The following is a 25,962-nucleotide window of genomic DNA, read 5'->3' on the forward strand; positions in this document are numbered from 1 at the left end:
TGGGTAAGTCCTCCTTCCAGGACCGGAAGTTCAACGGCCCTCGCACGTTGACTCAAAGCGGAGCCCGCAGCTGACAAAAAAGGCGGTGGGGACGCAGGGTTGACAATCAGCCTTTTGTTATATTAAAACAGCACTCACCCAATTTATGGCAGTGTAGGGTTAGACAAAGTACATTTTGACCCGATGGGCTTTTCTATGTTTTTGATGTGTGATATCAAAGGAAAACCATACAAAAAACAAAACAAAACGCTAGGGAGGTTAAAATATTGCAGCTTGTCACTTTCAGTACGCCGTCCAGTTTAATGCTTGCAAACGGGAGGTCAAGAGGTACACCCAGCAGATGTCAAACGTAGCACGTCGTACTCATACACCTCCAGTGAAAACTGGATTTTGGACATATTGAAAACCTGATGTTTTTATCATGCAGTTACCCCAATTGCATTCATCCTTACAACTAGAACCTGCGAACAGGGTGCACTTTATTAGTGGCTTAGCTTGACTCCCATAATTCAAAGTTCTTGCTCTGCATTGTGTAGTTGACAAAAGGCTTGGATCCAGTATCTAAATGTTTCCAGGAAAGCTTTTATTTTGTGCGTGGAAGCGATTTATTTCATGCGACGCATACCTTTATGTCTATATATTCCCGTCTGCAACATCTGCAGCGTTGAATAACTCTTAAGTTTTTCTCACAAAATGAAAATTAATCAAAAAAGAAAACAGCCTTGCGGTCTGTCCTTCCTTTAAGTTATGATGGCTCCCGTCAAGGTAGAGCGACAGCTAACAGCAAAATGATTATCTTTAATTTATTTGACAGTAGTGCGGTTCTCACACATTCTTTAATTTAGTTAATTGTACGGTTCTCACTCATTTATATTGTAAAACTAAAGAAAACAAAATACAACAAAATATGAGTGTACATATGCAAAAATCACGTTCCCAAATGTACACGACAGCGCAAATCAAATCAACCATACAGCTGTATCCAAATGAACTACAAATGAGATTCCTTTCAATGCAAAAAGCTAATTAGGCGCAAAGGAATATGACCATATGCTAACGAGCTAACACATACAAAGCCAACGTGGTGATAAAACTTTAGCTCGCATTTTATCTATAGTGACAAGTTGGACTAGCAAACACTAACTCTGGGCATATTAACATAAATAACATTCCACCGAAGAAAACAACTTAAGACACTCATGGGCCAGCACTCATAAAGAAAAAGAACGTGTGGCGTCGACATAAACTGGTCACAACTGGAAAAACCCCTCCACTCCCCATCACAAACGCACCGCCAATAGCAGCACCAAAAAACAAAACAACATGGAAGAAGTTCCTAACTGTTAGTTCAAAGTCAGCCCAAATTGGGTGATCGTAAGGCCAGGTTAAAGAAAAAATCCCTGGACACCCAGGACTTAAAACCATCGTGCCAAGACATAAAAGTCACCATGCCGAGATTCACTGTAGTGGTGCAATTACTCTGTCGCCATTGCAAGATCAGTTGTTCAAAAATCCGGAAGTAAGACGCCCACGGCAGCATCCATCCAAAATCACAAGCCACCATACCACCATCGGCGAGTGGGACACTCAATTATTGCTTTGGTAAATTGCAGTTTTTGTTGTTATATAGTTTTGCAAAAACTAAGTAGAATGCACATATGAGAATGGATATGTGCTAACCATGTAGTGCTGGCTATGCCTATGCTTCTTTTGTATCAGATCAGGAAAATATAAAGTTCTTGTCAGAAATGGAAAAACACACCTGCGTTTTGAACTTTTCGGTGACCGGTCCTTACTATAAAGCACAATAACGACTGGAGATGCAAGCAGCGATAAAGGGTCCTCGTAGCATTTGGAAAATGACAAAGGTCAAGACGTTTTGCAGGGTTTTTTTTACTAAGATTTTTTAGGGGCACCAGCCAATTGCAGGGCACACAGAGACCAACAACCATTCACGCACCCAATCCCAATTTAGTGTGTCCACCTGCCATGCTTGTTTTTGGAATGTGGAAGGAACCCATGCGGGCTCGGGGAGAACATGCAAACTCCAGACCGGATGGCTAGAGCCAGCTGGATTCGAACCCGGGTACCTCGAACTGCGAAGGCAGACGTGCTAACCACTGCCGTCCGGCTCGCCTAACCCGTGGAGAAATGACATCAAAAATACATAGTAGGGTTCTTAGATATTTGAACAGTCACAGGGTTATTTCTAGTTTTACCTTTTTACACTACCACAGCGGATTTGGACGAACACAACAAAGCTTTTATTGAAGTGTACAGAGTTATTCTAGTTTTACCTTTATACACTACCACAGTGGATCTGGATGAACCCAACAAAGCTTTTATTGACGTGTACACTTTTTAGCTCTAAAACAACCTGCCTAATCTCAACCCAATGAATAATTTTAGTGAAGACAAAAATGAAGGCAGATACACAAACCGAGCAGGAACTGAACTGGCAGCAGTGAAGGCGTGGGGAAAAAAATGATCTAGGGAGATGCAAATTGTATAACATCAGATTAAAGCAGTCATTGACTGTAAAGGACCATCTGGTATTAAATAGAGATAGATCAGATATATTAAGTACATTTGTAGATCTGTGCGTTACATGATCATCTATTTGAATTTAATATAAAAAAGTTCCAAAATCACCCATGCCATTACGTTTGAACTGGTTTCCCTCGATAGAGATAAATATCTTGTGGGCAATCATGTCTTCCATAGGCAGGGGATGGGACGTGTGCTTGTTAACCCAAAACTGCCAAGTCTTTGCAGCGTTTGCATTACGGTCTTGAAGCATGCACTCCGTCAACTTGAATGAAGCGTTCTCTGAACTGCTTGTAACCTGACTTGCTGTGCTGATTGGTCCAGCGACATTTTTTTGCACTGCGTCATCCACCGTCAGCCCAAAATCCTTGACTTGACCATCTAGAAAAAGGAGCAGCTCGATAAAAGGCACATTCATTTCTAGCACGCATGGTGGCGTAGATTTAGCTTCAAAAAGATGATGAAAATCTATTTAGAAGACTTTACCTTTGTGATCACCATTCTCAGGATGAACTTTGGTGTCTTGAGTGTGAGCGGGTTTCACAAGAATCACCCCGTAGCCTTCGTTATTGTGAATCACATTGTTATCCATGGTGATTGAAGGTTTGTAAGGTGGAGGTGATCCCAAGTCCTGTAATTATGATAAGATACAATATTAATCACTGGTTAGTCTGTAAACCTATTTGGCTTACAGTCATAACAGTAAGCCAGTATTTGGATAGTGACGACATTTCCAGCGCCCGAGCTCTCTACAACACCACGGTGGATTTGATACGAAACATGGTGAGCTTTATATGTAGATTCTGAGCTTGGATTTGAAAGTATTTACATTCAAATCACATGGACGGTGTTGGAATTCATTATTTTAAAAATGCCTTTCATCTTTTGAAAGGGGAAGTAAAGAACATTCTGTACAAAATTATGTTGGACTTGGCCCCACTCATCTAAACACGGCATTTTGATCAATCCTGCGCTTGGGGAATATGAACTAAGTAGAAATCTGTTAATATCTATATCGGGACAGCCATTTTGGCAGAGGTGTGGGCACTTTGTCAGCACTGATGAACTGTCCATCAGTCCGTCACCGACGGACGCCCGTTTTGCCGACGAATGACGGGAATGCAAAAAAATCAAATCAAAATAATTCAAAATGTCGGAATTGCGATTTTCATCTGTCGTCGTAATCCTCGGGATGGACATTACGTCAGACGCCCATCAACCCCTTTTTTCTTATTGAAATATCATTCAACTGACTTCATTGTTTATCTGCTATAATGCTGCATCTTTATAGTCCAAACTACAATCAGCATGCACTCAATGTGAAATTAATCATTAAACAGTCAAGCAGTGGTGACACATGTTCACTTGAGTGAATAAACTGGCTTACTTCAATTCACTACTTGTCATTCCATAATTACACTTTTAGTCAATTCAACCTCAGCAATACTTTGTTTTACTCAAAGTGTGTGTGACATGAAATTGAGATCAATTTAGACAAACGTTATGAATGAAAGAAACAGTCTTCAATTGTTCTAGGGCAAGCAGTTATAAATGAGAACCGACATCCACCATTTGAGTGTCATGTAAAGCAAAATGCCATCCAGTGGACATGATTGCTAATTTCATTCTCTGTACTGAATTCCCTCCGATGTGGGATGATAAACATGTTGGAGCATTATAGCCGAGGGTTAGACCCCTGTGTTTCCGTGTTACACTTATATTGCTGTGTTGTGTTTCAATTGCAGTGGAACTGTAGAACACACATATATATCCATATATCTATATATGCACACACACACATTTTTTTTTTTAACTTTCTGGATTTATTTGACGAAAATGTACTTTTACAAACGCGCGCGATTTTTGCCCCTTGTCCCCATATAAACTGCTTCAAAATTAGACCATATTTAGCATCTCAAAATTTCAAATGGGGTGTTATAAAAGTGTTACTTGTAAAAAATACATCCATTAGTTAAATGCAGAGCTAAAAATTGAAGATGTTACATGGCGATTAAGTTTATCTATTTTTTTTAATTCCCCAAAATGTAAAACTCGCGGTTTATGCACTGTATGAGGTGCACTGGATTATAATGCTCACTAAGACTTTTAGGTGTGCCTTAACTGCAGAAAATACAGTACATGCAAGCTGTTGGAAGTGTTAAAATTCAAAACAGTACTCAATAGCCCCCGACTCACCCACTCTATGACTTTTCATCTTTAACATGTTTAACACGTTGTTATGGAACACTTAAATCCTTTGTTTTTTTTTTAAATTGCCTACTTTATTATTATGTCTATTGTGTGGATTATAAGTCTGTTCAGGGGTAGTGAACAGAATGAGAATTTTAATTGTGTTGTGTTTCTATGCGTATGACAGTAAAACTTTAATCTTTAATTTGACCTAGTAAATATCCCATCATGCATTTTTATTTTGCTGCCATTCCATCTTTGCATACATTTAAACCATAAATCAGCACCTCCCTTATTTCTTTAAAATGTCTGTTAGTTTTATTTTCACGTTTTGAGACTTGTTAAGCCAACCTGTGATATCAAATATATCATGTGGAAATGGTATGTAGTTATGCAACAATCAGACTGAACGTGAGTTGAGCTTTTCTTGCACTGCGTTTATGTACTGCTGTACATGCTGTACTGGTGTCCAAACTTTTTGCAAAGTGGGCCAGATTTGGTGCGTTAAAAATGTGGGGGGGCCAACCTTGGCAGGCCTTCTTTACATAGAGCAGCAATTAATTGAAATACATTTCTACGAGCCGCTCTGTGTTTAATATTTGCTTATTTATTTTCATTTCAGCTACCTTAAGCATGTGTTTTGGCTACTTAGAAACATGCATATCAAAATTGAATTGACATTAAATATTGAAATTGAATATTCACTTCACTTTTTTTTTAACACTAACTTTTTGGTAACAGTTGAACAGAAGTAATTGTACTCTTGGGTGCAAATTATATTTGAAACAAAAAAAATACCTTACCATGGCAGTTTAATATTGATAGAATTTTTAAACACAATAACAGAGAAATGAGCAAGTAATAGTCATATCAACAAAAGCAGGACTGATTCAAAATATGAAATAAGTGCAGGGCTTATTTAAAATATGAAATTAGTAACTATAAATGTTAATTGGATTTTTTAATGTTTATTATTCTGGAGTGAAAACTTAAAAAAAAAAAAAAAAAAAAAAAACGTTTTCAGACTTATCGTAAATGAAAAATGACTCGTCCGCATGAGTGTGAGATCTCGAGTGCTTGACAAAGGGCCAGGTGTGGCTCTATGGCAGTAGTATGGATGCGCAAGATGTCTTTTAATTGAGAGTCCGGTAGCCGTGTAGCTCAACTTTCCTTCTTTTGTTGATTGTCGCCATTTTAGAAAATTAGGGGCTCATACAGTCAATTACTCATATACTAATTTGCTGTTCCTAATTGAGCCTAGAGATGGCAGCATTTAGCACACGCAGGTAACAGCGCTGCCGCCAAACTTTGGACACGTCTGATGTACAGTATATTATGTAAGGCCGTGCGGCGATATCTGGGAATAGCACAGATTACTTGTTGTATGCAACACGAGCAGAAGTATGCACTAAATTATATTTGCCCATTTTGCTGTCATATGTGATTTGATACATAATAACAAAGACTAAGCTTCAGTCTGACAACACCTGTGACAATTCAAAAATGTAACCCTTATTTACCCACCATTGGTTGATTCATCTTGATGAGAATCCCGTCCTTACAATGGTGGATGCCATTGCCAACCAGAGTGCACACACTGCCAGGATAAATCTCAATACCACCCCCCTGCGTAGTTCAGAAGGCATGTCATGTGTTATAACAACATCAACTTTTGTATCAGTTCATAATTAATGGATAATTAACTCAAACCTAGATGTTTAAAAAAAACAAAACAACAACAACTGATATCCTGAAATATATGATCTGATGTCATTTATAACAACCAAAGGTACTGGGAAGGTTTTGACAAGAGTTTTACAATATACTAATATAAAAGATATAACACTGATACTTCAACTAAACAAAATACCTTGGATCCATATAGATCACAAATCTTCATAACGAGGTGGGCAGATGTTTGGACAACAACGCCGGTGGTCTCACACTGAAGCACACAATTCTCCATGGACAGACTTCCCTTTCTCACACCTGGTCACCAAACAGAAATCATCCAGAAATAACGATAATGATAGGGAATAACAGACAATAAGAATTATAAGACGGTAGACATTGAAGGCCCTTCCGAAACCTTGTTAGTAGATTTCTATGGATGGAATAAAGATCAAAATGCCATTAGCAATCAGTAAAGTAAAAACTATAGACCATACAGTAACTATACTACCGGTACATGACCATAAAATACAGTATATGTAGGTTAGGAGATATGCCACAGAGGTCAGAGACAGACAGTGGAGGGGATGAATTTGTTTTATTCTATTTACCTGTTCTGCAAAAAACTGTTGCTTTTTAGGTGCTGTATAAATAATTGCTCGACTAAGTGTTGATTGAGGTTATGTGTTACTGTTTGTTTTAATTCCTGCACAACCTGTGATTGTGACAGTCATTTCAAGATACCTTACATCAATCCAAAAGTCAACCGAGACCTCTAAAACTCACTATGATCATAAAAAGGTAGGGTGACAGGGCAAAATGTGCCAAAATTACCCTCGCCCCAGGATGATGTTAAAATAGGGGCTCTATGATACAAATAATTAGATAGCTGACTTGAGCTACGCCGTTATGTTGTTGTGACCGACCCTTCTCTTATTTTGCTTGGCCTCCCTTTTTTTTTTTTTTTTTTTTTTGAGATCCTTGGCAGTATTGGGAGTAATGCATTACATAATTACATAATAAGATACTACTGAGTACAAATGAGAGTAACGCAATGCATTACAAAACATTTGCAACACAAAAGTGGTAACCCTAACCCCCCCAAATTTCCCAAAAACACAGCGAGACTGGAGAAAAGTCCAGGGTAAAATGTTTACTTCCTGTTATTAGTAGCTACTACAGCTTTTCGAAACTTTGTCAGCGAGATTCCTGCTCAACTAGCAATCATGACTATAAGGCGTACCTAAAATCCTTAATTATTTTAAAAAGCTGATGGTGCGCCTTATAATCCGGTGCGCCTTATATATGGATCAATATTGAGATTGGGATTCATAGATGGGGAATGAAGTGATAAAGTAAGCTTTACCTGTTTCTTTTGTGTGTTTACAGTTGAACAAGGTTGGTCGTATTGACATTGAGTTATTGAGTTATGCTATTGAGGGTTTAGAGTTTTTATTTGAGTTATTATTGTTATTACTTTCAGTATTACTATATTGTGATTGCACTGGAGGAAAGGTTCCCTGATGTAAATGTTGCACAACATGTTATGCCTTGTTAAAAGATAAACTGTCATGGAAATATTAATAAAATAAAACATAAGATAGTTGTTTATTCATTTTGGAAGTGAATGGAGTTGTCAGAAAGCTGGTTTGTCATCTACTAATAAAGTTTGACTGCTTCTACTGTTGCACCTTATAATGCGGTGCGCTTTATATATGGAAAATGTTTTAAAATATGTCATTGAAGTGTGCGCCTTATAATCCGGTGCGCCTTATAGTATGGAAAATACGGTAACTGAACATCTGTCCAAGGAGATGTTGAGAGCAATTAATACTATGGTTCTGTATTTATTTATTTGTTTTCCAAAAATTAAGTCAAGGTGTGTGTGTGTGCGTGTGTGTGTGTCTGTCCAATCACTGAGTGGTCACTTAAAGCCTTGCAAACTACAAAATACAGACCTAGTAAGAATTATGTTTTGATGAATACCTTTATATGAGGTAGATTATGCTTCACTCTTTCCTCCCCTTCCTTACACTGTTTGCATGTGATCGTTAACATATAAAACCCTGTAAATAGCTGGGTGTTTATAGTATAAGCAGACACTGTTTTTTTCATCATTTAGGAAACATCATGATTTAGGAAACAATGAGATCACAATTAAAGGCGATTTTATGCAGAAATGTGAGGAATTTCAAAAGGCTCACATAATTTTTTAAGTCACTGTAGTCATAGTCAAGCAGTTCTACAAGATGTGTGATTGGCACAGTATCGACCAATGAGGGCAGAAGTGGATTACAACTCCTGCCCTCACTGGTCGATGTCGCCCAAAGGGCCAATCACACGTCTTGTAGGAGTGACCGTGGCATGCGCAGGACAGGCAACTTGTTTGTTTGGCATGCAGACAAACCTTCCCAATGTGTCTTTCTGCAATACGGTACAGCTTTTAATTTCTTATATTTTATTTAAAAAACAAAGAAAAAAAAAACAACAAAAAAACAAAACCAAAGCACTGAGGGCGCAAGGTGGCAAGGGTTAACTGTATATTCTCTGGTGTCCTAAGATCCTATGACGAATACAATGACACCAGCCTCTTGGAAGTTAGTCTTCTGAATGAGAACAGGCTGGAGGGTAACATTAAGGTTTATTTTTAACTTTTACCGAATGCTATGAGCATTAAGAAAAAAATTACTTTTGAGGTGATGATCTTCAGCTTATTTTGGAGAGGCGCTAGCTAGCCGGTTGGAGAAAAATACATTAGCAACATCATTTACTCATCCCTTATTTTCATACAATCATTTTGACTTTAATTTGAACCTTTAGACTGCTGCAAAATGAACACGAGACCTTGAGGATGGCATTTTTTGAGAAATCGCAAAATGTCATTCACAAAAACCTTTATACGCCAACATATGGAACATTTTTGTCAGAGGGCATTGCATTTTAGGGGGTTTGGGCATTTTTAGGTTTTGTATTTTTTTTGTTTGTTTATTTGTACACTTTATACTCACAGACAATACCCTCAATTGCATCGTGCTGAATAAGCTTCATATTGGACATGCTGACATTCTCTCCTGTAGACACAATAAATGAGTCTCCGGTGAACTTCTTCTCGATCACCACCTCATCAGGGGTGCCAAATCCTAGGAGGGATATAAATTGGGTTAAGGTAGCAACCAAAGTGTATGTTCCTTGTAAGTCCAATCTACATGCATGTATGTATGTATGTATGTATGTATGTATGTATGTATGTATGTACAGTTGTGTTCAAAACAATAGCAGTGTCTTTAAAAAGGTGAATACAATGTTCCATCGCTACTTATTTTACTTCTTCAAAAAAAGGTAAGTCACGGGGATGCGGATATGCTATTGGTTGGCGTCACGTCAATCACAGAAATGCCGATATGCTATTGGCCGAACGCCTTCATCTAGCTTGATGGCACAGCTGGTCGATGTGTTGTGAAGACTTTGCAAACTTTATCTGTTAGACATGGCTTCTAAAATTACAAGTGGCGGTAAAGGAAGAAGTAAGAGGATGATGACAATAGAAACGAAGGAGGAGATAATAAAATAATACGAAGGAGGCGCAGAAAAGAGAAGGAAATCGCCGGTGATATGTTCTAGTTTGAGAAAAGTTCTCGTTTAAGAAAATACATTTTGCGGGTTGGTCTCTGCTCCCCTCCGCCTCCACCCAGCTCAAGTCACGTCGCCCCAAAGGTAAATGTCATTTTTCCTTTGTATATTTATGTTATTTAATTTAACTGTACAGTAGATTATGTTACTAATTTTTAATATGTGTATAACGTCATGATGTTTTTACCGAAGGTTTTTGCACGCGTTGCACGCATTCACTAATTAACATAGGTTTGGATTGCCCTTCATACGAGCAATTCGAGTAAGGAGCATAGCCGCTGAACGGATTAAGTTCATAACACGGGGGCCCACTGTGTGTGTGTGTGTGTGTATATATATATATATATATATATATATATATATATATATATATATATATATATATATATATATATATATATATATATATATATATGTGTGTGTGTGTGTGTACATTTATGTACTATTTTGATGTTTTTACCTGGGGTTTTAAACACATTAGCTATTTAACACAGGTTTGGATTGCCCGCCAAACGGTGAATTCGGCTTACGAGCCCTACAGCGGAATGGATTAATCTCATAAAACGAAGCCCACTGTATATAAAAAATTGGAACAACCGTGACATAAGATAGCTGTATAAGATTTCTGTAACTGCGTTTTCCCAGTTTCTATTCTATAAATTTCTAGAAATTTGCAAATATCTTACATTCTGACATCCTGTATTCAGAATGTGGAACATGTGAACATATGTGAACAATTTTGAGATGCACTGTCCAGTTTTCCCCCTAATCCCATACCCTCTATAGTGATGGAGTCCGGTAGAAGGATGGATCTGGTAATACTGTAAATTCCTGGGAGAACAAAGACCATGTCATACTGATGGCACGAATCCACTGCAGAAACTGGGTCTCTGTGGAACTACATATAAACAAACACACATTACATTGCAAAGGCACTCAGGAATAGCAAAACTCTACCTTGGTGACTATCTTGAGAATATTGTAAATGTGAGACAAATAGAAGCGCTCACACAAAATGCAACACATTTCAGCAAATTTTTGTGTGTCATCAGTTGGGAAGTGAATTTTATAGCAATGCAGTTTATCTTCATATTAATATACAGTATATATAGTATTCATTAATAAGGAACTCAATCAATTTCTTAAGAATATATTCTATTTGCACTCAGTCTAAATATGGCACTTTGAATAATATTGTATAATGTGGAATATGACCCATGCAGCAAAATTGACCCTTTTTTATGTTATCGCGGTTGCTCAAGACTCAAGACTGATCACAGCTCTCATTTCTTCAATACTGAACCCTGAGAATTTTTTACATCACTTTTAAGGCATGAAGGGTCGCCATTTTGCCCTTTGCAAATGCAGTGCTTATTTTACCTCTGAAAACTGTTGGGTCCTCGGAACTCGCAAGACTAAAAAAAACTATGGGTCCCGACAGAAATGTTTATAGACCCAATAACTGCACAATAAAAGGACAAATTAAGTCCGAGATTCAAACTGCATTTACAAGATGTGAGCAAAAACCAACAACAGACATTAACAATTGCCAGTGAAAACAGTATGTCTAAGGCCCAAAACTTAATGATAGGGAAAAAATTCTTTTCCTCCTCAATATAGACTTTTATGAGAACCACTATATCATCGAGAGCAGGAGTGTCAAACTCATTTAAGCTTGCAGGCAATATGAAGGAACATCTATTCCCAAGTGGGTCGGACCAATAAAATCATGGAATACATTTACATAATTTGAAAACAAAAACTTCAAATGTATTATTCGTTTTTAGTACTATCCAAAATAAAGCAAGTACAACATCACTATTTACCATAAAATATTAACATTACTATTAATCATAAATCATTTAAAGATTTTCATTTATGAAAAAAATTTAGCTCATTTTTGTACTTCACAAAATTATCTTGTGGAAAGGTATAAACCCTTTTGTGGACAAAGACGTGGGGTGTATGTTGGACACCCCTGTTTCAGTTACTATCAAATAACAAATAATACTGTCAAATAACACAAGCATAATGCTGCGTCCTTAAAATTATCATCACACAGAGCCAGCAGACCATAAGCAGCATTGTTTTATGTAGCTACAGATACCTTTCATCTTACGAACAATCCAACATGCCGGTCGATGTGTCCACACTCTTTGCTGCATCAACACAGCTAATGGTCTTATAAGGTCACACAGTCACGGTCTCAGTCACGGAGATGCCGATATGCTATTGGTCGATTAAGGTCACAGTCACGGTCTCAGTCACGGAGATGCGGATATGCTATTGGCCGGCGTCACATCAATCACAGAAATGCCGATATGCTATTGGCCGAATGCCTTCATTTAGCTTGATGGCACAGCTGGTCGGTGTGTTGTGAAGACTTTGCAAACTTTATCTGTTAGACATGGCTTCTAAAATTGTTTGGATTGCCTGTCAAACGAGCAATTCGACTTAGGAGCATAGCCGCTGAACGGATTAAGTTCATAACAGGGGGGCCCACTGTGTGTGTGTGTGTGTGTATATATATATATATAAATATATATATATATATATATATATATATATATATATATATATATATATATATATATATATATATATATATATATACAGTCGGCCCCCGGCTTACGAGCACCCTGATTTACGAACAATTCGCCTTACGAGCGTGGATCAGGGAGATTTTTGTCCTCCGCTTACGAACAAACCTCTCGCCTTACGAGCAATTCGTCATGCCGGCCATTGAGTATGTAGAAATGTTTTCGTTTAATTGCGTCAATGAAATCAACAGTAGCGACATCGTCAATCGTGAGTAAATGCTTGTGGCAGTAACGTGAACGCTATTGTTCTTACAACATCACACTGACTGTCTCACTCACGGTGTCTAAATATATTACCATTTAAGTGTAGTGTTTGTACAGCTAAAGGGAAAAACAGCTGACATAAAATTAAATGTGCCGATTGCAGGACAAAGAATTGTCATTGGTTTAAATGTGTGTGTTTTTTTTAATTAATTGTCAATACATTCCAACCGTTTAAAAAAAAAGTGCGAATAATTATCAGTCAGTCACGGAGATGCGAATATGCTATTGGTCGATTAAGGTCACCCGGTCTCACTCACGGAGATGCTATTGGCCGGCGTCACACGTCAATCACAGAAATGCCGATATGCTATTGGCCGAACGCCTTTATCTAGCTTGATGGGACAGGATGGAAGGAAGGAGAGAAAATTAGTGAAAAACGGAATGTTGTGAAGACTTTGCAAACTTTATCTGTTAGACATAGCTTCTAAAATTACTAGCAGCGGTAAAGAAAGAAATAAGAGGATGATGTTTTAGTATCTGCGTGATTTGCACCCTGACTGAAAGAGTTACTGTAACACTGTAAGACCAATAGCATATGTATCTCCGTGTTAACATTGAGCGTTGGACTCTGCCCCCCTCTGCTTACACCCAGCTCAAGTCTCGTCGTTTCAAAGGTAAAAGCTATTTATCCATTGTATATATTATATAATGCAAGTGTACAGCAGATTATGTCACTCAGTTTTAATATATGTATACAGTGTGTCGTTATTACCTATGGCTTCGGCGCGCGTTGCACGCATTCACGAATTAACATGTGTTTGGATTGCCCGCTATACGAGCAATTCGAGATACGAGCGTAGCCGCTGAACGGATTAAGTTCGTAACCCGGGGGCCCACTGTATATATATATATATATATATATATATATATATATATATATATATATATATATATATATATATACACACACACACACATACATACATACATATATTGAAGCTAAACATTCATAAATCATCCGCAGATTGGTTTATGCTTGACACGCCGCGCGATTTCGACGCAGCTTCACGCATCACAGAGATGCCTTTGCTGTAACCACGCCACTTTGCGCAGTGTCCGCGCTGGCCAGGTTTTCCACAAACCATACCTTGTGGAATTTCTTTACCGAGTGGAAATGCCGGGCAGAAAACATGTCGGACCAATTATTGCTTGTTGGTGTTTGCCGGTGAATACCAGTGAGCAAGTACACAGAGGCGAGGAAAAAGAAAAAAAAACCCTTGGAAGAATTTCCGTCGTTTGAATCTACTAGCTGGCAAGATTGCACACGTCTTCTTTCACACGTCAAGAGTGGGACGCGATGACAATGCTGATCATTTCCACCCTAAAAGCCTTTAGATGACAATGTTTCCCACTTGTTTGCGTGCCAAAAGCTTTTCTCAGCCCCAAGTATACCGTAATAGCTGTCAATTGAGACCCGTTTTGGAAAAGCCGATTAGCAAAAATTTGAATAAATTGGGTTTGAAATGACCAAAAACGACATTTTGACTGCTAAGTCCCTATTCACTTTGAGTGATTCTGGTACTTTTGTACTGCTTTTTTTCCTTGCAAAAAACTTTAAGACTGGTGCTTGGTTCTAAGTAGGCTTCATTTTTTTCAATGGTTTGCACGCAGCAGATTTTTCCCATAATTATTATTTACTTTATTTTATTATAATTATTTTTTAAGTATCAAGCCTTTTTATACAGTATATACTGCTTGTTTTTAAAAAGTGCAATCAATAGACATGTTTGACCAAACATGAATAATCGTGATTAAAAATCGACGATTTTATTGTGACAACAATCTAGTTGTCTACTGGATCATCATGGTCATGGCATGCGGAGCATTTACTCAACAAAGCAGTGTTCTTTTTTTCTCGATTAACGTTCTTTTTTCCGCGAGCTCAAAACAAACATAGTTTGTTAAACTATGTTGTCAAATATAGTTGGACAAAGTTGTCAAAAATGTTCGTAAGACATCCAGTTTTGTTAAATAAAAGAGTAGATGGTTGATGATTCATTTTGATGTGAAAATTTAATGCGTTCAAGGGACGCACGTTGATTTGAAAGTATGTGTCCCCCATCAAAAATTACATGCCTGGGACGCAGAAAAACCGAGGATGCAAATGGCAAAATGGCCACCTCCCAAGATGGGTAGAAATGGGCGCATGGGTGAAACGCAAAAGGCACCAGGATGTGAACATCAGGCAACAGCATTATTTGGCAAGGAAGTGTCCAACAACCATGGAAGTAATACTTTTACATTTCAATGTGAGTACCTGGACTTCAGTGTCCTCAGAAGAAAAATGCTGCAGAAGCCTGTCATTTAGGAGAGACTGAAGCTGATTTGTGGTGCACGAGGATGTGACCACATGTGCAACCTTGATGCCTGACTCTTTTTGCCCACGACTCTGAATGAACTGATGTTGGGGATTACCTTTGTAGCCCAAAACATATCTGGAGTTTAAAAACAGGTTATGGATTAAAAGAGGACATAGAGGCTGATTGATAAACATTTAAAAGGGAAAAATTTGACTTGCCGTAACAATGGATTTTCAATGAAGTACAACTTCCGTTTGAATGCTTCCAGCTCTTCGCAGAGCTTCAAGCACTCCACCATGGAAATATTATCTAGCTCCGAGTCAGAGTCATTGCTGAGGCTGCTGCGTAACAGTGAAAACTGCTGAAAGCACTGTGCACACTTTTCCAATATGAGCTTGTATTCTTTCACAAGACCTGCTGGGACTCTTTCCTCTAAAATGTCATAGTGCCTGAAATAAGACATATTTAATAGAATTCATAAATATTTCAACAATTGAATTCATTAACATGACATTGTGTACTTACAGCCTAAGGCGAGGCTCCACACAGCGAACAAAGTAATCAAAGTCATCATCTTCATCTTCTTCATCCCACAGTCTCCAGATATGCTTGTAGAAGAATCTGAAAAAACAGCAGCAACTCAACACACATGCCTGTTATGAACTTTCCACAGCCTTTTCTCGCTTCTGTCCCCATTGTAATAACAGCAGCTATGCAGTTGATCTGGTAATGTATTTGTCACCTGTGTCGTAATGGTCATGTATTTGTCGCCTTGTGTCTTTCCTTTCTATTGATCACCTTTGTCATATAAGGTACTGTATTAACCGTTGTGACTGGCTGGTTTCTTGATTTATCAGTTGCCGTGCAGTTTCTATTTAATGCTTTTTTTTTCTTATGTGGGGAAATGTGAGGAATTCTATGATTGTACAAAAGATTTTATTCATGTTACAGTCCAAGACTGAGACAATCACAGAACTTCAGGTCTCCCGGACCGACTGACTCCAAAGAAAGTACATCTGAAAAGACCTCACAGGCAGTTCAAGTTCTGGCTCTTGTAGTTCTGCCAGAAATGGGCTTCACGTGACTATATTCTGTTAATGCTGGTGACGTGACTCTGGACAGAGTTTTAGGTAAAATACGGGTATATTTAAAATCTTTCAAATTTGCAAAGCTGTTTATGAGCCCTCACCTTACTGTGGTGGAGTTGTATGTGTGTCCCAGTGATGATAGGAGCTAAGTTGTCTGAAAACGACTTCCAGACAGCTTTGAAGAAATTCTGATCCATCATCCAGCGTCTCAGGAGGGGGAAGCAGTGCACCATTAACACTGTACAGTGGAGATGGGGCGTTGCTGACATCAACTCGGGACGTTGTGAACCGGTGAGCAGAATACTTCAAAGACCTCCTCAATTCCACCCACACGTTCCTATGAGGTGGGCTCAACAATCTCTGGGGCTGAAGTCATAGAGGTGGTCAAAAAAACACTCCTTGGTGGCAAGGCCCCAGGGGTGGATGAGATTTGCCTGCAGTTCCAAAAGGCTGTGGTTGTAGTAGGGCTCTACTTGCTGACAAGCCCCTGCAACATTGCAAGGCATTCGACTGTGTTCCTCAGGGAGTTCTGTGGGGGTGCTCCGGGAGTATGGGGTACAGAATCCCTTAATAAGGGCTGTTTGGTACCCGTACCACCAATTTCAGAGTTTGGTCAGCATTTCAGGCAGTAGGTCGAAGCCGGACTCCACCAAGACTGCCCTTTGTCACTGATTCTGTTCATTACCTTTATGGACACAATCTTTCTTTCAAGCATTGAGGGGGTCTGGTTTGGGAGTTTCAACATTGCGTCCCTGCTATTTGTGGATGATGTGGTACTGTTGGCTTCTTCAGGCTATGACCTCTCACAGGAATGGTTGGCAGCAGAGTGTGAAGGGCCTGGGATTAAGATCAGCACCTTCAAATCTGAGACCATGAATATCTGATGGAAAAGGGTGCAATGTCTCCTCCGTGTCGGGGGAAATAGTCTTGCCCCAAGTGGAGGAGTTTAAATATCTTGACGTCTTGTTCATGACGGAGGGTAGGATGGAACGGGTGATCGACAGTCGGATTGGTGCAGTCTCTGCTGTAATGCGGACTCTATACCGGTCTGTCACGGTAAAGAAAGAGCTGAGCCAAAAGGCGTAACTGTTTATTTCCTGTTCGATCCACATTCCTGCCGTCACCTATGGTCACAAGTTGTGGGTCGTGACCGGAGGAATGAGATCCCAGATACAAGCGGCCGAAAAGAGTTTCCTTCATGGGTGGTCCAGGCTTTCCCTTAAAGATAGGGTGAGAAGCATGGTCAGCCGGGAGGGACTCAGTGTCGAGCCGCTGCTCCTCTTCGTTGAGAGGAGCCAATTGAGGTGGTTTGGGCATATAGTTAGGATGCCTCCCAGACGCCTCCCTAGTGAAGTATTTCGGACATTTCCATCTGGGAGGAGGCCCCGAGGACGACCCAGGACATGCTGAAAAGACTATGTCTCTCATCTAGCCTGTGAATGCCTGGGACCCCCCCCTTGGCGAAGCTGGATGAAGGGGCCGAGGAGAGGGAAATCTGGGCTTTCCTGCTGAGACTGCTGCCCCCTCGATCCAACCCGGGATGAGTGGAAGATAATGGATGGATAGTTTTTGTTCAGGCTTTTTAAAAAAAAAATTTAATCAATTTTTTTTTTTACTTAGGCTTCAAACAGATTTACTTAAGCCCATGTCCTAAATTGGAGAATCAGGACATCTTGAAACTGCTCAAGCTATTTGCAATAACATAAACATAATATGACACAAGATCACAATACTGCATCACAAGTCAATCAGTAATTACCACCCCAAACAAAGGTTCTAACAATTTGCATGCTGGATTACTATTTTTTTGTTTTGTTTTTTTGTTTGTAATGTCCCCACACATGCTGTCAAAAAAGTAATCTGCTAAGAAAATACTCAATCTTGCAGGGAACAAATCCCTCATAAATTCCTATCAAATAAGAGGGTAAGAGAGCAGACTGGATTTACAGAAATGTTGTTTCCTTTTACACACAATTACAGGCATACAGTAGGTCGAGAAAAGTCATACCTGAGATGCTCAATACCTAAGGCGGTCTGGTCATAGCTTCCTGACTCTTCATAGACAATCTTAAGTTCCATGAGGGGGACCTTGTGCTGGGTTGCCTCCAACAGCTCTGCCACAGTTTGCTCATTGATTTCACTTCCTCTGATCTCACACTGCAGAGGAAGCACGAGCTTCACACAAGCCTTTAGATCGCTGAAGTCCACATTACAAACCTGAAATAAGGCCCAGTTGTTTGTTAGTTTGAGTAAATCTGTAACTGTGAAAATGTTTCCATCATTGTGAGTTTGTTGTACAGCAAATGTGCAAGTGAGGCAATGGACTGTTCATGTAATGTGAGGCAAAGCAAAGTTTTGTTTTGTTCATCTCATGAATTGACATCTTTTGTAAGAAAACAAAGACAAATAGGCAGAAATTTATCTATATTGCCCTTAATCACAAAAGAGTCTCAAAGGACTTCACAAATCCACAACAACATGCCCTGAGCTAATTTCACAGCAGGGCAAGAAAGAAAGACAGAAACAAAACATCTGGGGAAAATGGGAAACCCTGAAAAGGGGCCACAGGAATGAGGAGACCCCCTTTTCCAGCCTCAACTAGCTGCAACAGATGCTGAGTGTTTAACACATAGTGTAGTACTAAACCAGCACACTTGCTGAGATTTTTGAACAACGTGCATCCCTTGGATGCATCTTTTTTTTTTTTTTTTTTTTACATCAAAATATTAATCATTGGCTCTCTACTCTTTTATTCAACAAAACTTGACGACTTGCGAACATTATTAACAACTTTGCCTGCCATTTTTTTTTGATCTTGCGAAAAAAAAATAACGTCAAATGAGAAAAAAAGGACACATCTTTGTTAACAAAAATACAGGTACTGCTGAGCCTAATTGTGACGGAATGATCAAGTAGATGACCATTTGATCGCTGTCGCGACCTGCTTCCGGGGAAAACTGCAAAATAAATTTCGCCCTAATGCTGCTCGTTTCATATGTTACTTGATTTCTCACGTTTCATTTTGAAGCATTGTCTAACTTCCTTTATAATCAGGTGCGTAACCAAACAGATGTTACCACGGCGCATGCTTAACTACAGTACTGATCTCCATATGCTGCCCTGGTAAAAACTTCACCAATAAAAACAAATTCACTTGAGCGAGCACACTTAGTACAATAGTAGTGGTATAGTAATTCATTGCTACTGTATTCACTTCACATGAAATATGGACACGTGTCTGATTAATATGGTAATTCATTCATGTATAATGTGAGAGCAAGAGGGGATCGGCACGATACGAAATCACTGCAAGAAGCCGGTAAGTTTAGCGGCAACAACGTTAAAATGCTAAACATCAAAGTGTTAAAAATATTATTTTTGAATTGACTTAAAGTGTAACTCCAAAATGGATATAAGAAAGTTATTCCCCCACAGCAGCAGCACTCTTCCAAAAAGCTGACAACCATCACCATACCTTTTATCTTTGGTAAGATAGGAATCTGAACAGGCAGTGGATTATGGCGGCTAAATCACCCCCCTTGAGCCGCGGTATGCATATTATTTAAGACAAATATTACTGCTGTACTGTACACATATTTAAAAAAGCTGACGGTCCGCCTCATACAGTATATGGATCATATCATGTGCTGACTGCATAAACTATAGTTTATGCCTAAAAAATCCAGTTCTAACCGACCTGGCTTGAGGGTATTAAAGCCGACTCGGCCCAGCGCGATATGCATGCCGGGGAAAAAAAACTAAAAAGACGGCGGCGCCAAGCCTTCACTTGCGCTTGGCTCCTCACTCATACCGTTGCATGTTTGTCGTTTAAATTTTTCTGACTTTAGTTTATTTGTAACTTTTTTGTGCTCCATAACGAAATAGCTGGTCAAAAATATATAATGCATGCCAAGGGGAAAATCAAAAGTATTGCGGGGCAGCGCGTTCTTGAGTGCATGGCTTGATCTGGATCTATTTTGCGCTCAGCGGCTCCTGTTTAGTAGTTAAATAGCAATTACCGATAACGCATTCTCTGTTTTATCTGATTTTTTTTTTTTAATAACAAACATTTCTCATTATACTATCCATACAACACTTGTATGAATAAAGTTTATATTTTATTAATAAAGTTTGATGACTTTGCTGATTGTTTTTAATACATTCCCTTTAGTGAAGCAGTGGCTGCATAACGCAACTCTATCTAGTGGATGCATAAGCCTAACCCCAGCCAGTACTATGGTTTCAACTCTATTTGCACCTTATAATCCAGTGCGCCTTATATATGACTTTTTATTATTATTATTATTATTATTATTTTTAGAAACTCGGCCATTCATTGATGGTGCGCCTTATAATCCGGTGCGCCTTATAGTGCGGAAAATACAGTACTTAAATATTAAATGATTAAACCTTATACACTAACTGAACAGTAGCTACCACTTTCCATGTTTTGAACTCTCGCGAGCAGCTGCCCGGACATCGAATTATTGTGAAGCCTCTTATATCATAACAATACACTTGAAATTTCAATTTATTACAAAAGAAATCTAGGTAAAAGTCAGATTTCCAAAACTCTGCATTTCTCTGTTGCTGTCTATGTAGGAACATAGGCGGGTGTGTGCGTTTGCTCTCGGCACGCCTACGAGTCATGTGATTGGCTGCCAGAGACCAAGCTGTCAATCAATGTGCTTACTAGCACGTTCGTAACGTGTGCGTGTGTGCTGAGCAGGAGAGACACGGGAGAGACGAAAGCAAGCTTTTGAATCCTCTTGCCTTTTGTAATAAATTTGAATTTAAAGTGTAAACACTGCGTTTTAATGATGTTCGGTAAGCTTCATGTTACTCACTCTAGTCGGACATCCGAGAAAATGCTAAACGTATAAGCACGTGACTAGTCAGGGAAGACACGGAAAAGAGGGGGCATACCAGTACATTTACGGTATAAGGTTTAATCATTTAAGATTAAAGTAAAAAAGGGTACTGCAGTAGTAGTCCGACTTCCAAAGTGTGCCAGTGACAAGTGCATTTACAGATAACTTGCCTATCTGGCACGTCTCCCCGCAATATAAATTTTTTTCTCCCCCCAAAAAATCTGCAATGCACCGAGGGTGCGATAGGTGAAGCGCGAAGTAGCGAGGGATCACTGTATACTAAAAACGCTATCCTTTATAACATTGACACAAGGAAAAAGCAATACAGTGATCCCTCGTTTATCGCGGGGGTTACGTTCCAAAAATAACACGCGGTGAAATTCGTGGTCAGCTTGTTTTTTTTTCCTCTTTATTTTACAACGCAATACTGATCTTTAGAATAAAACAAAAATCAAAACCTGATTTAAAGCCCAAAATTTGTTTAAAACACTAATTTTAATATAGTAATACAAGGTTGGAAACATTGTCACTTGCATATTTCACCGTCCCACCTTATTTCTCGACAACAGTAAAGCCCCTGAGCCAATCACGATTCAGAGCACAATGCACTGAAAAAAAAATATCCACACTGTAAAAAAGCAGCGAAGCCGTCAAAAATGAACCGAGATATAGCGAGGGATCACTGAATATGAAAAAAAACATACAACTGTCAACTACTTTTTTTTTTTACAGCATTTATACATGTTAAAAATTTGTCTATGCCTAGCGTGTCAAACATACAGCCCGTGGACAAGGTCTGGCCTGCAAATGGGTTTAATTCGGTTCGAGGGATGATTTTGTCAAATATAAAAATGAACCAATTTTTTTAATAAATCAAGAGCTTGAAATGTTTAATTATCATTAGTGTTAATGTTCTATGATTAATAGTAATGTTGTGCTTTTACTGTTTGGGACAGCAAAAATCGAAGGGCCTGAAAGTGCCAATCCTTATAAAGTCCTTATTTGATCACAATTACACTTCCCACGGCAAAGCAAATCCATTTCCCTGGGGTCATCCACGCCCCCTGTGGCATCGCCGCACTATTTAAGAAACACTGCTTTAGTCGCACAGATGTTCAAACTAGGCATGGGCCGATAACTGTAATTGCAATCAATCAGTATTCGGCAAGTCATGGTTATCTTGTGAGATATCTTGTCTCATGGAATTTCTGTCTCGTCCAATGCCAATGAAAAGGTATTTGAAGCTCTAGTTTGGTTTTGTATTTTACTGCCTCATAAAACATTTCAGTTTAATTCTTTGTTGTTGCTACATATGTTGTAATATGTGACGTGGTTTCTATTCATATTTAAACATTACTCAAATGGTGTATTGATTTTCATTTGAAAACAATCACCAAAATCTCACCTCGACCAAAACGTCAAATAAATCAGCAGACCATAGAGCTTGCCAACCAAATGATGGCACCACTTTTTTCAAGTAGTCAGCAGAAAAGGACTTGACCTCCGAAGGCTTGCAGTCACCTGAGTGTTAGAAAGAAAAAGGAAATATGGCAAAATAATTATGCACAGAACAGCAAAAACAACAAGATATAAAAGACCACACACACACACACACACACTATACACTTATATATATATAGTTAGTATATATATATATATATATATATATATATATATATATATATATATATATATATATATATATATATATATATATATATAAATTTGGTTCAGTTATGTATTTAAACATCAATAAACCCGCATCAGTAATTAAAACTTATCATTATATGTGCCAAAACATAGAATAAGTAATAATAATTTCAAATTATTTGTCCACAAAGTTTTATGAAGTCCATCAAGAGCAGGCAAGCTTGTACGCTAAATTACAAATGGCAATTTAATATAAGTGTCACATCTGGGAATGGTGAGATGGGAGGAGGAAGGAAGGGGACACCAAAAAATGCAGGAAAACTGAGAAATATATGTCTCTCAAAAAAGGAACTTTTAACAAGCAAAAAATGAGGCAGGACCGAATCGGGAGCAAAACTGGACAAAGTATCACCAGACAGGTGGGCCAAATCAAACTAAGGACAATGCAGACAATAAAGGCAGATGCGAGTCAAACAGAAAAACCCAACCAAACATGACAATTGAATATGGATGACATAACAAAAACATATTAACTCATCCAAATCCATTCTTCTTTGAAAGACTTATGCCCCACCATCCATCCATCCATCCACACACACACACACACACACACACACACACACACACACACACACACACACATTTTAGTGCTCAATTCAAATTTTACTTGGTTAGCTAAGGGTCCCCAGATTGCTTGTGATGTTAAACGGAGACATAAGAAGATTACTGTAGTATAGAAATGAAGCTGGAGATACTCGAGAAATATGAAGAATACGCAACTAGCTTAAGTCAGTTAGAAGGTAAATAATGTTTTCCCTTTATATATTTTATTGATGATGTTATTTAATTATATACATGTAGACAATATATAAGTAGCACTTAACATAGTATTTTGTTACTAATTTGTCATATGTATATAAAATATTGCTGTTTTGATCTAGGGTTTTATAGGCATTAGTTAATTTCCATATTGACCGCAATACCATGATTTTGCCTTACGATCCCAACTCTGGAACGAATTAACTTCATATGGCCGGCGGTCCACTGTAGTGTTTGACTTTTTTATGTGCTATGTACATTTCCTTGTGCACTGAGAGGGTGAGAACAATGCATAATTGCGCATGAACGCCTGCTATCCCAGCCGTCTTTGGGTAGCAGGCGGGGGACAGTGACACCCACATCTAATGGCAATTCTGTATGTCCAATGGTATGTTCATGTTAACACACCTAGGGGGCACTGTTGCCTTGGAAATAGAGTTCTATGGCCGGGTGTTTATGTGTGGTGGATAAGAAAGATTGACTACGTGACTTCAGTTGTGTTTGTACAAACTATACACATAGGACGAGGAGAGCAGAGTCCCCAGAGAAGACCCACGCCAGAACAGAGTGAACATGCAAACTCCACACAGGAATGGCGCGGCGTGCTGGAATTCAACCCGGGATCTCCGAACTGTGAGGCAGACGTGCTAATCAGTCTTCCACAGTGTATTTACTGTATTTGAAGTTAAATGTGACTGCGGATGATGTTTATGATCGCGAATTGTACTTTTCTGAATGATATTGTTGAGGAGACTCAAGCAGTCCAAATCCAAACTGTGTTTGAGCAAAGCAATTGTAAGATAACATCTACCACCCTCAGAGCAGCCACAAAAAAACTCATCAAAAGCCCTCAGTATCGCATTCCACACCTAACTGGTAATGGAAATGACTGTTTTTGTTCTTACCTAGAATGTAGTCCTGGTAGGCTTTGAACCTTTCATAAAACAGGAGATGGTCTGTTTGGAATGTGTCTGGTAAACTTGAATCGGCTCCTTCGCTTTGCTTCCATCTCTGAAGCCGGGTCCCTGCCTTATCAGCGTATAAATTGTCTGTGCCACTGTCGTCATCGTCGTCGTTATCGTCGTCGTCATCATCATCATCATCATGGAATGCATCATCATCATCATCATCATCATCATCGCGTGCGTTATTTGCATTATCTTCATTTTGGAATAAAGCTTAAAAAAAGAATGGAATATCTTACTCAAGACTGAGACAGACGAACGTACAGTGTGTTCCAAAATATTAATAACGAGCCAGCTGCAACGTATTACCAAATAAAATGAAGTCAAGACAAATCACACACCTTTGGTTACATGTTGCGAATTGTGCTCCGCTTCACAACTTGCAATGTTGTTACTTTCCTCGCTGATTTCATCCTTGGCGGGCGATTCCAAGTCTAAAACGGCTGTGTTTTTCGCTTTGCTTCTGTCAAATATTTTTCCTGCAACTCGGTCATTGCATAGTTCGTGCTCCATTGAGGTTTTCCACGACACAAAAAAAATATATACTTCGCTTGTAATTCTCGAACTTATGAACGCGACCAACGCCCACAACGACCAACTTTCAAAACTTCCACGGTTTGAAATCAACGACTCGTTTGGGTTGAACAACAACTGTTCTTTTCATACATTATCGCCACCTTATGGACTGGAATGCAACCACGAAACGTGTTTCGACGAACGGACGCTCAGAGCTTCAACCTTTTTGAAATACATAAATTTTTAAATTGCTCTTTAACAATTTCTTTGTCAATATAACGTAACAAAGAACAATAACAAAAATATATAAAATAGTCAGACATTCCAGATACTTATTACATGCATAAAATATAACATCTGAAAAATAAATACTGTACATACATGACAAAATTTGCAATAATGAATTAGAATAAATGTCAAGAATTGATCTTTCTTGTTGTTTATAAACTCAGGAGACACAAAATAAAGACCAATATCAACCACAAACAATTTAAAACATGGAGTTACATTTTTTTAAAAAAGGCTTTGTAAAAATAAATTTTCCTTAAAGGGACAGTGTGTAAGATTTAGACCGTTTTTTTCATCAAAAAAGAATAAATTAAATGTTTGTAAATTTCAAAAATTTGCAAATGAATGTGTTCTTAATGACCCACAGTATGTTTTAAATACAAAATGAAAAAAAATCGTACACACTATCCCTTCAACAAAATAAAAAGTTAAAACAGTTGCAAATTTCTTTGTCTGTTTGTTTGTAATTATACTTTTATCGAGAGTCTTTATTCAGTGATCTGGGATAAGCGCCAGCAAGTTAGCGACCCTAGTGAGGTAAAGTGCCGAAAGAAAATCGATGG

The 25,962-nt window shown here is 38.6% G+C and overlaps 1 protein-coding gene across 1 annotated transcript; it reads right to left on the reverse strand.

Annotated features, from left to right (window-relative positions):
* Window positions 1-2,321: 2,321 nt before the first annotated feature.
* Window positions 2,322-25,195, reverse strand: shcbp1 (SHC SH2-domain binding protein 1). Its single transcript, XM_088413305.1, has 13 exons — window positions 24,937-25,195; window positions 24,536-24,808; window positions 22,567-22,682; window positions 18,299-18,507; window positions 15,728-15,823; window positions 15,421-15,651; window positions 15,160-15,337; window positions 10,816-10,936; window positions 9,417-9,548; window positions 6,608-6,726; window positions 6,262-6,363; window positions 3,034-3,178; window positions 2,322-2,928 (listed from the first exon to the last, which is right to left on the reverse strand). The coding sequence occupies exons 1-13, from the start codon at window positions 25,106-25,108 to the stop codon at window positions 2,627-2,629; spliced, it is 2,196 nt and encodes a 731-aa protein (XP_088269431.1). The 5' UTR covers window positions 25,109-25,195; the 3' UTR covers window positions 2,322-2,626.
* Window positions 25,196-25,962: the final 767 nt, after the last annotated feature.

Source organism: Hippichthys cyanospilos, chromosome 4 (assembly GCF_059441005.1).
Source record: "Hippichthys cyanospilos isolate Australia breed blue-spotted pipefish chromosome 4, RoL_Hcya_1.0, whole genome shotgun sequence".
In the NCBI taxonomy this organism is placed as follows: domain Eukaryota; kingdom Metazoa; phylum Chordata; class Actinopteri; order Syngnathiformes; family Syngnathidae; genus Hippichthys; species Hippichthys cyanospilos.